Below are 17,910 nucleotides of genomic sequence, written 5' to 3'. Positions count from 1 at the left end.
GATAAAAGCGGGCCCAGGAAGTAAGGGAGGGTGCAAGAACTGAATTTGGAGCCCAGGGTAGGTATTGTTTATTGAGCAAGATAAAGTGAATGTATTTGGGAGACAGGCTTTCTGAGCATATTGGCCAGAAGCAGTAGGGAGCTTGTCTGGGTAAGCTTACAGTCAGGATGGCAGGAATTAAGGGTCCTAAGCCAGTTAGGACACTGGATCCCAGAGACCCAGCTGTAGGCTTCTCCTCGTGTTGATTGGTTAATTGAAAAAGCGTGGTCTGTGGCCACTCCCCAGGGCTCCTGTATCCACATTTGTAGGGTCCCTAAAAAATTGTTCCTTTCTTTATACTAGGTTACTGTTAAGTCTGGAATTTAGGGTGAAGAGAGAGCTTTCCTGGCCAAATGGAGCAGGAAGATCAGTGGTCAGAATTGGCCACTTAGCCCTGGGCCCTCTAGCTTGCTAGCATGCACAGGTATATTCTGGGAGGAGAGCCATCTCCTGGATGGTCTCTCCGCTCCCTGGGGCTGGGTGCTGGGCTGGTGTTGGCCCACTGCAGAGAACCCTGGAGGTCCTCCTTGGCAGCCTGCATTTCATCGGTCAGTGAGGGAGGTAGCATTCACCCCAAGAATAAAGGAGGTTATATACCATCAGTGCTTTGGAGCAGATTACAACCACGTATTTTTTTTAATCGTGTGGTGTAGAGGTAGCTAAAGCATTGAACATAAGAAATGGCAACAGAGGCTCTTACAACACCTGATCAGTACACTGTACTTTATGGCTTGGGGGTGAGTGATGAGAACGTGGGCCCAAGGTTTGGGACTGGAGCAGGACCTGCCACAACCAGGGGACAAATCTTAGTCCGTAACTAGGGATTAGGGACAGGAGGCCTCACAGGCATGATTTTACTCATGGGCAGCAGCAACTCGTGCCTACCTTTCCCAGCAGGGATCTTCCTACAGGTCTTCTGAGGGCAGGTGCATGGCAACTAAATCCTGGTCAAGAACGATTGTGAAGGGCTCCCTCAGTGGTGGCAGGCCTGGGAGAGCAAACCAGAGTATGGGAAACTGAACTGTCCAGTGGGGATGAGGGAAGAGGCTGGACAGGTAGGTGAGGGCCAGATGTGAAAGGCCCTGAGAAATACTTGAGCCTGGAGTCAGGAGAGAATTCGCCTCACTTATTCCTCCAGTAGATTTGGTTCCCTCCTCACACTTCTGGCCTTGTCCAGGAGCAGAGGCCTGAAGTGTAAGGTCTGGAAAAGCCCCTCCTGTCAGGGTACTCTGGAATGCTCAAGTCCAGCTGTAGGCAAAGCGGAACGCAAGCCAGGTATCTGGGTGTTTGCTTGCTGCTCAGCAGCTCCTCCATCCATCAAATCCACCCTGGACTTATGTCACGTTTGAAAGAAAAAAGGAAGCTCCCGGCTCCCAGCCATCTCCCTCTCCCTCACCCTCTCTCTCTCCATTTCACATATGAGTGCCTGGAGCCAGTCATCCACACTACCGGATCATTCCCCACCCACTGTAACCAGCTTCTGTCCCACCTTGCCCCCAATTCCTCCCTCCATTCCGACCACAACCGCCAACAAGTGAGTGACCGATAGATGGGCTTGTACCGTGTATCTTAAGCTTTTTGTGGCACTGGGCATGCGACCATTCTTTGATTTAGTAGCCCTACTGAAATATATTTTACGTACCATAAACATCCACCTGTTTCAAGTGTAACATTTTTACCTACTGAAGGTTACCTACTGTCACCATAAGTCAGTTTTAGCATATTCTCCTCCAGTAAGATCCCTCCTGCCCATTTAAGAGTTAATCCCCACTCCCACCTCCAGCCTCCACTAAATCTACTTGCGCTATACCTTTGTCTTTTTCTGGACATCACACACACAAATGGAATTGTACAATACGTGCCCACTCCCCTCTCCAAGCACTTCTCTTTGGCTTCCACAATGGCACCCTCTCCTGGTTTTACTCCAGTCTCCGCCAGTCTGCTGCATCTTGGTTACCACCCCCGCCTCCGCGCCCCCCCCCGCCCCCCCCCCCCCCCCCCAGGCCTGGCTGCTGTGACTGTCTCCTTGGCCTGGCCAATTTCATTTGCATGTGAGGGTGATGACTCCCAGACCTCTGTCTCCAGCCTAGACCCCTTTCCTGAGCTCCAGACCCATGGTGGAGCTGCGGGCCAGGTCCCCAGGCTATTAGATCTACCAATTTCTGGAACTCGGCTCAGTACCAACTACACGGCCACTGGGCTGTTTCACATCTCACCGAAAGGCACCTCCATCCACTCTGCCCCCTCAACCAGAGTCTAGTGGAGCCACCATCCTTCACTCCTTTCTCTCACCTCCACACCTGGTAAATTACCAACTGAAATCCCCTCCTAAATACACCAAACATAGGTAGTTCCCCCTCAGAAAACTTAAAAAAAAAAACATGTATTCTGAGAAAAGAGTTTACTTACTACATTTTGGTCTTTACAGAATCCCTCATATAATGGGATGCTCTCAACTTGTTTTGAACCAAAAAGCGCTTTTTGGAGAAAACACATTACCCTGAAATGACCTCAGTCAAGCTAGTTTTGGACGATTACAAGTAGTCCCCTGACAAAATCAGTAAACAAAGAGGCAAAGAAATTTACCACAGACTTAGTAATTATTTCTCACAATCCCAAGTATTATGTATAAACAAGCCTCTCAAAGGTCACTTTAATAGCAATACGGTATTGATTTTTTTTTTAGGTTTGGTAGAGATCATATATATATTTTTTTTTGAAACAGTTTCAGAAAACCACTGAAATACATGTAACAGAATTAAGATTTGTGTCAATATGGAAGGGGTTGGTTAGTGGGTGGAGTTTGACATGAAACAAGAGTGGCCATCAGTTCATAATTGAAGGTGGCTGATAGGCACAAGGAAGCTCACTATACTGTCCTGTCTACACTTAGATCCATTTGAAATTTTCCATAAAAGTTAAGTAGTTATGCAGTAATATATACCCCTGGGAGAAATGAAACCTGTTTTAATGTTATATATGAAAGATAATGATGCTCAGATTGAAATTTCTAGTAATAGCATAACATACTGACCCGAAAAGTACTCCCTCTGCAACAACATGAATGAGTCTCGAAAACATGCTGAACAGAGACCAAGGGTACATACTCCTTGATTCCAAGTATGTGAAATTCCAGAATGGGCACCACTACTCTAGTGATGGAAAGTAGGTTAGTGACTGCCAGATGGGGGCAGCGGAGATGGACTACAAAGAGGCACCAAGAAACTTCAGTGTGATGGAAATGTTCCAGATCTTGATTAGGTGGAGGTTACAGGAGGGCATCCGTTCGTCAAATCTCACCAAACTTTACACTTAAAAAAATGGATGCGTTTTTTAGTATGTAAGTTATTCCTCAATAAAGCTGATTTTTCAAAAATGCTCTCAACTCGAGAAGGCAGTGAAGGTGATAGGCTTTCAGAAACTATATTAGATGAGTCAAAGTGGCCCTAATGGTGAACCTTACATAGAAATCAAGGATTCATAAAGAGTTTGAACATAAATTTATTACTGGACAGGCAAGAGTGGGAAAAATCAATATTCATACATCAATATACTATTTTAAATAATACATGATTTAAAATACTATGTGTGTATACACACACACACATATATATACATACATATATGTATATATACATACATATATATATGTATGTGTGTGTATATATATATACACACACACACACACACACACACACAGGGGCGCCTGGGTGGCTCAGTAGGTTAATTGTCCAACTTGATTTCAACTGAGGTCATGATCTCGCAGTATATGAGTTCAAACCCCATGTCAAGCTCCACACTGATAGTGCAGAGCCTGCTTAGGACTCTCTTCCTTCCTGCTCCTCCCCCTCCTCTTTCTTAAACTGTTATATTGGGCATTTGAATCATGCATCTCTAAGAAGGTTTATATTTTAGCTGCAAAAAAATACAAAATATCTGGAGTGCCCTTATTGCATAAACAAGTTGATCGCCTTATATTTGGAGCTGCCATATCTTCAGGCATATATGTTATCTCTCACTTTGCTCTACCCCCACACCCACCACCAAGTGTCCCTTCTCAGTGCTCCAAGGGCCCTTACCACACTGAATTGTCATCTATTGACAAATGTCTGTTGGCATTTCTTTACCCACAACTAGAGTAAGAACTTGGTCTGATTCATCTCTGCTGTCTTACTGCTATAGAGGAGCGTCAGGAGTGTCTGTTAAAGAAAGGAAGAGAAAGTGGAAAAACAGAGGTCAGCCTGGGCCATGGCTGGCAAGGGCCCTCCCCTTCTCTTCAGAGAAGCAATTATGGTTTCCCTGCCACCTCTCTGAAAAATCCATATCTGGAGCCCGGCTCTCCTGCCTCAACATCTGGGACCTACTTCAGGAGCCCTTCAGCGAAGGGGAAGCAGAATCTGCAGTGAAAGCCAAGTCTTGGGTAGGCCTGGTTTTACCTGGAGTGATAGAAAACAGGAGGCTCTTGGGGCTGGGAGTCCATCCCAGGTACAGAGGGAAGCAGAAGAACATAACCTAAGAAGTGTGAGATCCAACGACTAAGTTGGAGCCATAGATGGATATTGGGGCCAGAGGTCAAGAGCCTGAAAAGCAGTTGTGGGGTGGAGCTCAGGGTGCATTGAGGTGAGTATGGAGTACCAGCTATATACTGAGGTACAGGTTACAGAGTCAGAGACGGGCTGATCAGACACCTAACATGAGAAACTACCAAGCAAAAATTTTCAAGAAAAAGGATAAAGTTTTATTTGAGGAAACAAGATTGCAAGTCTATAACTCTGCCTACTCTCAATTGTGGAAGGGCTTCACTGAGCTATAGAAGGTATATTATATCTTCTATATTCATGCAATGTCATTACAAGGAACAAATGAAAACTGCATCAGCATTTGCTATCGATCTGCTGGGAACATTCTACACTATATCAGTCAAGTGTCCAATTGAGAAACTTCTTTCATAATTTTTTTTTAATGTTTATTTTTGAGAGAGGGAGAGAGAGAGAGAGAGAGAGAGAGAGAGCAGGCAAGGGGCAGAGAGAGGGACACACAGAATCTGAAGCAGGCTCCAGGCTCTGAGCTGTCAGCACAGAGACCAATGTGGGGCTGGAACCCATGAATCACGAGATCATGACCTGAGCCAAAACTGGACTTCACCAACTGAGCCACCCAGGCACCCCAAGAAACTTCTTTTAGAATTTAACCCCAAGAAAAGTTTTCTCCGTCAGGGAATGTTACCAGAATAAAAAGTTTTTGCTTTGCCTACCAGGAAGCTCAGCCACATTCAATTCTCAGTAACAGCAGTCACGTTAACCCATACTAACCATATTATATTCCTCCTTCTAATGGCACATTCCATTTCTACAGTGCAATATTTTTGTCCTTTGTTTTAAATATTCTAAACTTTTTTAAAGGACTGGAAAGGAATACATTTGAGGTAGGCATAGCGATGTGCCACTCAGATTCTCCTTCAGGGAAGCACTCGTTGCCCCAACTGCTGGAGGATCTCTCAGCTCTCAAAGATCACCTCAGCTGCAGACAGCCATGTGACTGAGGCTGTGCTCTTCCCAGGGCTGACTGAAGTGGGGCTATGAAGGCCCAGCCATTTCAAGCCAGCTGTCATCAGGCCTGCATCACAGCTGAACTTCTCCCTGTGCCCTGTCCTGTTTCCTTCTCTCCTTTCCACAGTGTTGGTCTCAAGAGCACTCCCTAACAAACATTCTGCACACTAATCTCTGCCCCAGAGTCTGCTTCCAAAGAACCTAACCTGTGACATCATTTAACCAACTATAGATGGTCCCTGATTTATGACAGTCTGACTTACAATTTTTCATCTTAATGATGGTGCAAAAGCGATATACATTCAGTAGAAACCGTATTTTGGATTTTGATCTTTTCCTGGCTAGCCATCCGCAGTATGCTCCTCTCGCATGATGCTGGGCAGTGGCTACGACTCCCAGTCAGCTGTGTGATCAAGGTCAACAACCACTCTGCACCTGCACAACCATTCTATTTTTCACTTTCACTACAGTATTCAGTAAATTACAGGAACCATTCAACACTTTAGTATAGGACAGGCTTTGTGTTAGATGATTTTGCCCAACTGTGGGCCTGTGTAAGTGTTCTGAGCACATTTAAGGTAGGCTAGACCAAACTATGATGTTCTGGAGGTTAGGCACAGTAAATGCATTTTTGGCTTACTGTATTTTCAACTTACGATGGTTTCATTGGGCTGTAACCCCATTGTAAGTCAAGGAATATCTATAACTAAAAATAAAAAACACATCAGGTAGGGGTATTAAGGAAAAGGGTGAGAACACACAACAAAATAGTTCATACCTACATGAGAGGCAACATAGCATTGACTCTGCAGCCAGGATGCCTGGGTTTGAATCCCCTCTCTGAATCACCTCTCAGTTCTATGTCCATAAACATGTCTCTTAATCTCTCTGTGCCTCAGTTTTTTCATCTGTAAATTAGAGATAATAAGAGTACTTATCTCATAATGCTATAATAAGTGAGCCAATGTGGGTAAAGCAGTTATAGAGGACTTACTATATGCCAAGCACTGCTCTAATTGTTTCGATAAAGAAACACCTATCAGATCAGGCCCACAGGGCCAGAAGGGCATCAAGCCGGGACTCTTACCCAGAATCCAGGCACAGGGATGGTGGAGACCTGGGCATGTTGAAGCATGAGTGCTGACACAAATAGGCCTAAGCAGGGCTAGCCTGGGTGATGTCAGGGCGTGTGCCTTGTGTGGGTTCTGGGCTGCTCCCTCCAAGCCAACACAGCTGCACGCCTTGCCAGTAACACCCACGTACCCATATATATGCTGAGCTGGGGGAAGCCCAAACCAACCACACCCTCTGCATGCCCTGCTTTTCCTGAGTCTCTTTGGGTGGAGGGAGGTACCTGAGGCTTGGGATGCTGGTTCAGAAGTCCCAGGAGGAAATGGGGCCTTGTTTTCTGATTAAGGGCCTGGCAGCAGGCTGAAAACTTGAGCTCCTGTTGACAGAGATTTCTGGAGCCCCTGGGGGCCTGGCCCTGGAGGCAAAAGCAAAAGCAAGGAAGCATGGTCTGTGTTGGGAAGCTCTTGGAAAATGGAGAAACAGATTTTAAAAGTATATCACAGCCTTCAGGCTGCCCAGGTCAGTACAAGGAGGAGGGGGGCAGGAGTACTTAGGAGGGAGCGTCCTGGACATATGGACAAGATCAGATAAGCAGGGAGAGGCCCCATCCAGTCTCTGCCTATCTTCCTGGCTTCATCACCTCCCATGCTCCCCCTCACTTAGTAAACTCAAGCCTTCTTTCTATTCCTACACTCTTTAAGTTCTTTCTGGCCTCAGGGCCTTTATATATGATGTTACATCCACCTGATAAGTACTTTCCTCCAACCCACCCCTAATAATTCACCTGGCCATCTACTCACATCCTGTAGGCCTATGCTGAGTCCTAGCAACGCCTTCCATTTCTACCAAGAGAGATCTAAAGTACAGTGTTCCTTGTGTTTTATCTCCTAACCCTATGTGCTCTTTCTCCCTACCTGCCATCACCACTGTCCCTACATAACACCGTTTCTCTGTTTAATGTCTGAATTCCTGGAAGGCTGGTGCTGAATTTCTCTTTTTCTTCCAACACATGGCACCAAGGCCCAGCACATGGAAGCTCAGGGGGAACACTACTTTAAGCCCAAGTCAGCCCAAGCCATACTCTAGGAGCACTCACGTTCTGTGAAGTTCCCTGTGCTCAGGACCAACCATGGCCAGAGCCTCCCCTCATCTGTACTGACTGGCTAGCTAGCCTCTGTGCCCACTGACTGCTGACCACCAGGACCCACTAAGCCTCCCTTGTGAAGCAGAAAATGTATTAAGTCAGACAGACCTAGGTTCAAATTCCCATTTGTTTCTTACGTGGCCTTGAGGCAAGTTGTAGAACTTACCTGAATCTCAGTTTCCTCATCAGTAAACTGGAGACAATAATCCCTGATTAGAGGGTGATTATGAGGATCAGGTGTAACCACAAGTGTAAGCCTAAACCGGGTGAGTACCAGGTCAACTTTAGTGCCCTCCCTCCCACTTTAAAGGGTGGGCACTAGGTGGCAGTCCATCTCAGTCATTACACCTCCCTTCAAGTGGCAGAAGCCTGTAAGAGTCTCAACTTCATGCTGGATTCTCAGCTTCTTAGGAGCCACACTTGAGGGAATTAAAACACAAACCCACACAAGTTACCACTGCACCAAGACAAAGTCAGAGGCAGCCCCAGGCACTAGTCACCACTCAGCTGGGTAGGTTGTCTGAGCACACATATACTCACAAATTCCAGAAGCCTGGATCTTTCTCTGGCACCAGCTGGGTGCTCTGCTGGGCCTCTCGCCTCTGAAGTTGTCCTGCTCTGCCTGACTCAACATCTGTCAGATGGGCTCCACTGTGACCACAGGTGTCTTCAGTTTGTCTGTGACAGGGGTGTCCACATTGCAGGGGCAAGTCTAGGGAAATGGTTTCCGGAAGATGGAGTGTGAATTATTCAAATAACCACTTAAAGGCCTTGTGGCTGGAGAATGGAGAGTGAAGAGGAGGTGGGGAGAGATGAAGTGGGAGAGAAAGAAAGGGGCCAGACCACACAGGACCAGCTGGGACAGTGGTGAGTGTGAATTTTACATGCAATGGGAAGTCATGGAGGGTTTGAAGCCAAAGGTAGGGGATCACAATTTAAATTTCTTTTTAAAGACTGAAGCATGAAGAATAGACGCAGACCAGACCAAGGAGGGTAAATAGTCTGGATGAGAAAAGACAGATGTTGGGTTTGTGGGAGGAGTGGAGATATTCCGTGGTAAACAGGCCTTACAAGATTGCTGGGTGGTGGAGGCCGACTGAGGGCTCAAGGATACTTCCAAGGGTCTTGGCCCAAGCATCTTAGAAGAATTGGGGCCATGTTCTGAGAAAGTAACGACAGCAGGAAGAGCAGTTTGAAGAGGGACGTGGAGCCGGCAGTTGGATGCTTGGGAGATACAGATTTGGCGCTATGGGTGCCCTGGGTCTGGGGGTGAAGCCATGGAGAAGGTCAGGTCGTCTTAGGAACTGGTTCAGGACCCAGCCCAGAGGAAGAAAAATTTCTGGGGCTGAAAGGCAGCGACCTGAAAGGAAGGAGGAAAACGCGGGGAGTTAGTCTGGGATAACCAAAGCTCCGGAGAGCGTTTGCAAGGGCGCGTGGAGGCAGAGCGCGAGGTGGGGCGGGCAGTGGCTGATGAGTGGAGGGCGCCGAGGTTTAGGCCACTGGGGGCCACGGGTCTAAAGGCCCTACAGGGGACGCCCAGGACTGGGGGGCTTCTCCAAAAGACCGGACTGTCAAAAGCCACACTGGCCGCAGGGGCGGGGCGGACGAGTCTCGGCAGTCGCAGGAGCGGCCTGCGGGCCAGCCCTGCGCGGCCGAAGGGGAGGGGCGGGACAAGCCTTCTGTCCGTCAGAAACCGTCGGCCAATCAGCAGGCGGCTCCGCCCCCGCCCCGCCCCGGAGAGGGCGCGCAGAGGACCCGCCTCCGCTGCCGCCGCCGCCGCCGCCGCCGCCGCTGCCGCCGCCGCGGGTGTGAGGCGGCCCGGCCCGGCCTGGCTGGCTCCCTCCGCCGGGCAGCCCGCCCAGGTAACCGGGTTTGGCCGGCGGTCCTGGGGGCGCTCTGCACCCTCACCTCTTCTTCCGGCCTCTGTGCGGGTAGTGCTTAGGGAGCAGGGTTGAGGACACGGCTGCAGCTGGGCCTGTGCGGGACAGTGGGCTGGGCAGCCGCCTTTGCGTGTGCGACTGACTGACGGGCCGGCGCGGGGCTGCCGCGCGTGACGGGGCCGACGGGGGCAGTGTGAGGAAGCTTTGCGGGACGGAAGGACGAGCTGGTTGAGCGCGAGCAGCGCGCGCGCTCCCGCCGCCATTGCTCCCCGCGCCCCCGCCCGGGGCCTGTCTGGGGGGTCGCGGGGCGCAGGCGCGGCAGGCGGGCGGAGGGTCCTTTCCACGGGCGCGCGGGCGCCTTTGTTCCCGGCGCGCGGGCCAGGGCGGAGCCTGCAGGGCCGCCCCGCCCCCCGCTCAGGCTCCGCCCCGTCTCCGCCCGCAGGAGCAGCCGCCGGGGCCCGCTCGCCGGCCGCCTCAGCCAGAGCCGCCTGCTCCCGCCGGCCGGGCCTGCGCCGCCGCCGCCTCCTTCGCCGCCGCCCCCTTCCCCCTCCCCACCACCCCCAGTGCCGGAGCCATGGCGGGCGCCGCGTCCCCCTGCGCCAATGGCTGCGGGCCCGGCGCGCCCTCGGACGCCGAGGTGCTGCACCTCTGCCGCAGCCTCGAGGTGGGCACCGTCATGACTTTGTTCTACTCCAAGAAGTCGCAGCGGCCGGAGCGGAAGACCTTCCAGGTCAAGCTGGAGACGCGGCAGATCACGTGGAGCCGTGGCGCCGACAAGATCGAGGGGGCCAGTAAGTGCGCCCCCCCTTCCTGGGGCCCGCTGCGCGCGGGGGCCGCGGGGGTCCGCGCCCGGCTCTTGCGCGCGCCGCGGCCCGCGGCTGGAGTGACTTGGATAAACTTTCGGGCCCTCCCCCACACCCTCCGGTCCCCGCCCCCGCCTCGGCCCGGGTGGTCACTGGGGGCGGGGGGCATCCGGGTCCTCAGTCACCTGACAGGACACCCCCTCCCCCAGCCCGGGGTGGGGGGCGGGGGGAAGTGTTCCAAGCGCTTGGCCCAGAGGCCTAAAAATCCTAGTGGGTCTAAGATCGGCGGGGCAGGGGTCTGGTTCTTCCTAGCTCGGGAGTGGTGTTGGCCAAGGCGAGGGAAGCCAAGGCAGCGTCAGCCCACCCAGCCCCAGAACCTGGGGCCAGACCAGACGGTCACCGCCCACCACCTTTTTTTCCCAAAAGACAGTCTTGGTGAAACTTTCTGGGCCCCAGGCTGGGCTCCATTTGCAAAGGAACCTTTGGGTTCCCTAAGTAGAAGTTAGGCAGATGTTAGGGTAGGGTTGGTTTTGGATCAGAGCCAGCTCTACTCATCTCTCTTGGGGAGGGTGGAAGGTGGTCCTGTTTGGTTTGGAAAAGCCTGAGAGAAGGCAGTGGCTTTTTTCCCCTGTTGCTGCTTTTGTCCTGAAGCTGAATTTCAGAGGTCTGCGTGGGTGGGCAGTCACCCAAAGCCAGGGCAAGGACTCTTGGTAAAGGGGCCAGGCTCCTCTTGCCCTTGGAAGCACATTCTCAAGAGGTTGGCCCAGAAAGGCCAACCTCAGTGCCTTGGAGTCAGGTACTTTTTTCAAGAGCGTGCAGCCAGTTTGGGGTCTAGCCCTTTGTGTACTGCGTCCTGTATTCCATGGCTGCAGAGAGCCGGGAGCGGCTACTTTTGGTTTCCTGCCTCTTTGCCTTCTCAGGACTGAGCTTGGCTGCTTTGGGGCAGGTCTCAGTTGGGAGGAGGGAGTTAGGGGATTTTGAAAAACCCCACAGGTCTTTCAGTGTTATTCCACTTAGCGCCATGCCTATGCTGTGGCCGGATGGGCGCCCAGCTCTACCCTCCATTCCCCCACCTCCAAGTGTGAGAGATAGTGCTGCTACCCTAGGTTGTAGGTTGCTTCCTGCAAGGACCCTCCCCCGCAGAGACTGGTGTTAGAACCAGGTCCATGTGGAGGAGGGGGGTCAGGAAGTGACACCCCCACAGGAACGTCCTACAGACCTCCTTGGGTATGGTGTACATGTGTGTAGATGGGTGAGGAGATTGGGAGGAAGGAAAGTCTTGTGGTGAGGCAGCCATCCTCAGCTACAAACTCCAGATCTGATGCAGCTGCTGAACTTAGAAATGGCAGCTGCCTTCCTCTGTGCCTCCATCAGCCCTGTCAGCCATCAAGAGAAAATTGTAGTGATTTGAGAGACTGGATTCCAAAGTAGAGGAAGGACAGATACTACAGGGAGCTGAGATAGACTCCAGGCACAGCCCCTTCCTTGCTTTTATGGTGCTCCCTCTGCTCTGCTGAATTGGTGGCACTGGCTGGAGGTTCCTCGATAGAGATTTCCTGGGTAACTAACACTTCAAACCATGTGTGTGACCAGCAGGGGTAAGTGCAGCACACTGGTTGAAGGCAAGGCTGGATTTGAAGCCTGTATATTCGTTGTGTTTCCCTTAGCCAATTGTTTATCTACTCTCAGCTTAGTTTTCTTATCTGTAAAACGGGAGTGGTAATATACCCACCTTATATGGTTGCTCTGGGGATTAAATAGGAAAATTGATGTAAAACATCTCACAGTGCTTGACACACTGTAAACGTTTAATAAGTGTGAGCTGGTTTTAATAATAACGATAGCATTAATAGACTGTGACTGTCCTCCTCAACCCTGGACTGGAAATGTTGAGGGAGGTGGAGCGTGGCTTTAGGAGAGGGTGAGAGTATAGGAAGGGAGGAGGATGGGGACCAAGTTCACATTTCACTTAGATCACTACCCGGAAAAAGGGAGGAAATGGTTTTGTTTTGCTTCAGCTCTTCTCCTCACCCACCCACCTGTCGTATAGAACAGTACATGACAGAGTAAAACTTACGGAGTAAATCTATGGAGATTTGCACATCTGACTCCTGGGTGTGACTTTCTTATTTGTAAGATGGGGCCTGAACAGAAGGGAGGGGTGTGAAGAGGGAAGAATCCAGTCCATGGTGTCTCCGGTCTTTGGGGGCTGGTGGCAGGAATGCACAGGACCCACGGCCCCAGCCCTCAAGGGTAGATAAGCTAGAGAAATACAGATTCAGTGATCTTATCAGCTGGGAGCATAGGCAAAGACTATAGAAGGAGTCTAGGCCCTTTGATTTTGGAGGCCCAGGTTGAAGAAGTCTGAGTAAAAATGCTAGTAGATGCTTGTGTAGAGTTCACACTTTGTAAATGGAGCCGCTTGCTGAAGCTGCCCCACTTCTGCCCATTCATGGGGGTACCTTGTTGGTGAGTTCTGCTCCCTGCAGCCCCCTCTGCAGGCTTTGAGGAAGTTTGGGCTGCCAGCTGTGATCCCTGCCACCTGGCCTTTTCCTGCTGACTCTGCCAGGGTTCCGTATAGTGCTTGTAGCCTGGCCAAGGAGAGAGGCACTTCTCATACCCTCAGGGTGTCTGTGGACCTGAAGGAGGGATGCTGTGGTTCAGTGAAAATGCACACCGCTCATGCATCAGGCCTCATTCTGACCCAACTCCATGCTCTCTCACTTTGCCACTCATGAAATGGGACCTGGCACTTGCTGGTTTCTAAGGTGATAGTTTGGCTAAAAAGAGGGGTGGGGAAGTGCTTTGGTGTCTGTTGTCATGGTGATGTGACAGGAACCGGGTTGATGTTTGGTTTTTTATGTTGCAGATACTGACATAAATGAATACAAAGCAATTATAGACTTCCTGCTGAGTGCTACAGAGACTTTTCATCATATTTTCTTGGCTAATCTTCACAAGGGTCCTGGGTATGTGTGTGTGTCTGGAGTCCTATCCCATTTTACAGATGAGGAAATGGAAATATAGGGAGTGAATTGTGCCATGGAGTGATAGTCCTAGTTTGTGACAGCCTCACTTAGACCCAGCTCTCCAGTCATTGACTGACTGGCCGGCCATCCCAAGAGGACTCAGCCCCAGGGTTGTGCTGACAGTGGGCCTCAGGCTCCATGTCCCAGTGGTCTCTGTTGCTCCTCTAAGGACAGATTTTCGTGCCTAGACCTGCATTACAGACAGCCTCAGCCTCTCTAGGTTCTGGCTTCACATTTTTCCTTCTGGTGCCTTTCTGGGGTGAGCTGGTTCAGTCAAGGGTCATTGTGGGCACAGTGGCCTGTGTGAAGATTCCATGGAGGGTTCTGAATGATAGCCATGCTCTTCTGTGGAACTTTTGGAGCCTCAGGCTTTCGTCTTTGATTCTTGCCTACCCTTCTAGATGCTAGGCCCCTTAGATGGTAAATGAAAACAGGTCCTTGCTCTCAGGGAAACTAAAACAGACAATGATAATTCTTAGTGGTACCTTTGATGGGAGTTGGCCGGGGTAGGGAGGGAGGGGTCAGTATGGTGGCAGAAGAGAGTAAACCGCCCAGACTAGGCAGTGAGGCTCAGAGAGGAGGTGATATTGGGACCAGTTATCTTGGGCTTGACCTCTGTGGCTGTCAGGCTGGCAAGGAGACAGACCACAAGGCCTGCTCTGATGGCTGGGCCCAAGGCACCTGAGGTGGGCAGGCTGGGTGTCATGGGGGTTTTCTTTGTGCTGGCTGATTGCTCCTAGTGGAAGATGGGCAAGAACACATGTCCGGATCTCCAGAGCTAGCCATCCCTGCCTGTGTGTTTCCTGTCTGACTGTAGTTTTTCCAGGGGAAGTCAGACCTCTTAGTGTTTCCTTAGCACCCCACGCTTGCCCTGACGTGTGGGTTTCCAGACCAGCTCTGCCAGGCCCCCTTTTTAGCTGGGGCTCTCTCTTTCCTGTGAACGTAGGAAAGGGCCTGCTTCACAGATGACTGGAGAAGCTGAGCATACCCAGCATTGGGCCCCCCCACCCCCGCAAGACCTTCAGCTGAGGAGAGCCCTAGGAGACGTGGCGGTGCGATAAGAGGAGGGGGAATGCTCTTGTGCACCTTGTAGAGTGTTTTGTACATGGCGCCCACGCTTCCCTGGGGGGACATCTTTGAGAAAAGGACAGTAATAGGTGACAAGATTCTAGGCAGAGACAAGAGTAAGGAATGGCCGTGAGCAGCCAATGGTAATTGAGCCACAGTAACTAGAGGTTTGTGGCTAGAATCAGTCATATCTGACTTTAAGACTCTGTGTGTGTGTGTGTGTGTGTGTGTGTACACGTACGTACGTATACGTACGTACATACATACGTACATACATAGATGCATAGGCTTGAGTCACTGGTTAGAGATCTTGGCCACTAACCTTGTTTTGTGTAGCCTCTTAGAATGAGGAGCATTTATTCAATAAATGTTGTTTGAACAACTCCTCTTTGCCCAGTGCTAGGCACTAAAGGTGAATGACACATGGACTGTGCCATTGAGGAACTCCCACACTCTTGGAAGAGACAGAACTGGGAACATGTAATTATAACCGTGTATCCTGTGTACCATAATAAAGGTCTATACCAAGAGCTCTGTAGCGAGCTCGGCTTAGTGAGCTGGGGTTGAGAGGAGAGAGCCAGGGAACGCTTCCCAGAGGAGGTGACCGGTGAGCTGGGCCTTGACTGATTGAAGAACTTGCCTGTGCCCACGCTGAGGCACTGGGGATCCTTATGTGGGGGTCGGGTATGCATTTAGTGTGGTAGAGGTAAGGCTGGGGGTGGTGGGGAGCAGTTCCGGGACAGCCACAGGGTGCCATGCTCATAGGTTACACTCCGTCCTGTAGGCCGTGCCTGTCAGTAGAGGCTGAAGCATGGCTGTCTTGCATTTTATCTGGGGGAAGTTGAGGGAAACCAGTGGAGCTGCTGCACTTTTCAGGAGAGAGCTGATGAGCGGGGGCAAGACTTCCTTGCTGAGGCAAGGCAGGGATACAGCAGTGGTGGATGGGAGGGGGTCTGGAGGGATGAGCTAGTGGAGCATAGTAGTTTATAATTTAGCATTTGGGTTCTGAACTCATACTACTTAGGTTGTGTAACTAACTTGCTCTGTGACTTTGAGCTTGTGACTTTCTCTCTGGGGTCCTTGTCTACAAAAGAGGGTTATAGGAATAAGCTGCACTTGTCTCGTAAGGATATTGTGAACATTTGAGGAGAGTCTTCATAAAGTGTTTCACATGGAGTGTGGCACAGTGGGCGTTCTGACAAGGAGGAAGATGAGGATTAAGTTCCCCAGGAGGACCCAGTAGTGGAAGACAGCAAATGTACCTATTGTATTGAGGGTGTGGTGCCTGGCCACCAACCCCTTTGGTTTGGAGACCAGGGGGCCTACCCATTTTCTCTCTCCAAGCTCTCAGCAGCCCTCATGTTGTTAGGGCTCTTTCCTGCTGCCAGCTTTTGCAAGGCAATAGGGTAGTTGGCTGAAAGCAGCTGCCTTGGTATCATATTGACCTATTTCTGTGTGCCTAGTCCAGAGAAATACTATTTGAGCACATTGATTGGAGACCCCTGTTTTCTGGAAGTGCTTTAATGCTACCACCTGAATATAATAGGGCCTGTCTCTGCCTCTGCTGTCACTGTTCTTGTCAGTCTTTGTTAAGTCATGGCCTCTCTTCCCATTTTGTGCTTTTTCCTCTTACATGGCTTCAAAGAGGTCAGAGATGAATAAGTCAGAGGGAGGAAGTGAGGCCTAACGTCACAAAGGTCTGATATTAGGGGATAGGAGACTTTTTGCCCCCTCTCTATTTCTTTAGAACTGGAGAAGTCAGTGACAACTTTGAGGAGAGTCCTGGGAGAAATGGGGGTGACAAAGGAAGAAGGGAATGTGCTGGTGCTCCGTGTAGAGTGCTCTGTTTGGAGAAGCATGGTGCCTGTGCTTCCCTAGAGGGAACTCTTTGAGAACAATAAGGGAACAGATGACAAGACTCTAGGCAGAGCCAAGGGTGTTGAGTGGCCTTGAGCAGTTGTTGGTAATTGGGCTCCATATGACTGAAGATTTGTGGCTCAAGTCAGATTTGGGTTCAAGTCTCAGCTCTTCCTGTGACCTTGGGTAAGTTACTTTAACCTATCTGAAACTGATTTTCAGCTGTAAAAGTCACTTCCTCATAGAGTTGTATATTAGCAATAGTCAAGTGAAGTTGCATATGAGAGTAAGAGATTTTATGTGAAAGTGCTCTGCATAGCATTTGGCACTTGTGGGCACTTAATAAGTATTTGTTTACTATGCTTTCGCCTTAGTTAGCTACAGAGCTCAAGTTCTTTCCACCACCAAGCATGGCCACTGGTGGCTGTTCTGAAAGCCTGGGCTGCAGATCTGTTTCCTGCTTGTTTTCTTTGTTCCTTCCCTGAGTTTGTGCATGGAGGACTGGAGAATGAGGAAAATTGGGTATTTGAATAGTGCAGTGAGTTTATGGAGCATTTTCTTATCTGTGGTGTTGTTTATGTGCCGCCACAGCTCATGTATCGATGGAGGGCAAGAATGGTTAGCCCTCTCTCATAGATGAGAAACCAGGGCCGCCAGGGTAAGGTCACACAGCAAGTTCGTGGCAGTGCCGGGACCAGAGTGTAGGATCTCTGATTTCCACTACAGTATTCAGTTTATTTTTCCACTCTTGAGAAAATGACAAAAAGATAGACTATTCTGGAGGACCAACGTGTTTTTTAATGTGGACAGAGTGATCTGATCCACTCTGCCCTCTGGCCAGATGTGCTGTTGGACCAGCCCAGGCTTCTGGCCGAGGACAAACTGGACGTAGACCCTCCATCTAGATCATCTGCCACCTTCATCTTGCCATGGCACCTCCAGCAGACGCTTTCCCACACTTTTGGCTGGGGGTGAATATAGCAGGTGATGTGAGGTGGGGGACAAAAAAGCCCTGCTCTGACTTGCTGTTACTGGTTCACGATGATGACTGCACCTCAGCCTCTGCAGGGAAATGAGGACCTGGGGCTCTGTGCTTGAGGTACTCTGAGAAGGGCCTCTCCTTGATGACAAGCTCAAATGCAAAGATTCACCCAGGTGTTCCTTCATTTGCCTGCCTAGCTGGTGTGTGTTAGGCCTGCTAACCTAGACGTGAGAACTGCAAACTCTGCCTTGTTCCCAGTGGTAGTAGGTCTCTAGGCCAGTGTGTTTTATCACTATAGCTACTCTGTAGCTACTCTATTAAAACAACAATAAAAAACCCCCAAACCCCAGCTTTCCTGGGCTCTTGTGACACACTGAACAAGCAAGGCAGCACCGTGCTTCCCTGGCTTTGGACTCTGGCATTTGCTGACATGCCAAGCACCATGGGGTCCAGTAATAAATGTAAAGTTCGAGGTAGGTACAGCCAGA

General features: G+C 50.4%; 1 protein-coding gene and 1 long non-coding RNA gene across 3 annotated transcripts in view; one reads left to right on the top strand and one right to left on the bottom strand.

Annotated features, from left to right (window-relative positions):
* Nucleotides 1-5,669: 5,669 nt before the first annotated feature.
* Nucleotides 5,670-9,395, bottom strand: LOC109272439 (uncharacterized). The gene is made up of 3 exons (XR_002082466.2): nt 8,344-9,395; nt 6,943-7,074; nt 5,670-6,496 (listed from the first exon to the last, which is right to left on the bottom strand). It is a non-coding gene; the product is annotated as an uncharacterized LOC109272439 (long non-coding RNA).
* A 176-nt stretch (nt 9,396-9,571) lies between these two features.
* The window catches only part of PLCG1 (phospholipase C gamma 1), a 36,965-nt gene continuing 28,626 nt past the window's right edge, over nt 9,572-17,910 (top strand). For both annotated transcript variants that reach the window (XM_053890244.1, XM_053890243.1), the window contains exons 1-2: nt 9,572-9,665; nt 10,126-10,474. In XM_053890244.1, coding sequence (XP_053746219.1) covers nt 10,258-10,474 — 217 coding nt within the window. In that variant the 5' untranslated portion in view covers nt 9,572-9,665; nt 10,126-10,257. The remainder of the gene's footprint in view (nt 9,666-10,125; nt 10,475-17,910) is intronic.

The sequence above is a fragment of the Panthera pardus genome, unplaced genomic scaffold (assembly GCF_024362965.1).
Source record: "Panthera pardus isolate Hobbes unplaced genomic scaffold, ASM2436296v1 HiC_scaffold_25, whole genome shotgun sequence".
NCBI classification, from domain to species: Eukaryota; Metazoa; Chordata; class Mammalia; order Carnivora; family Felidae; genus Panthera; species Panthera pardus.
Note: the sequence above shows the minus strand (reverse complement) of the source record. Positions and strands in the feature narration are given on the sequence as shown.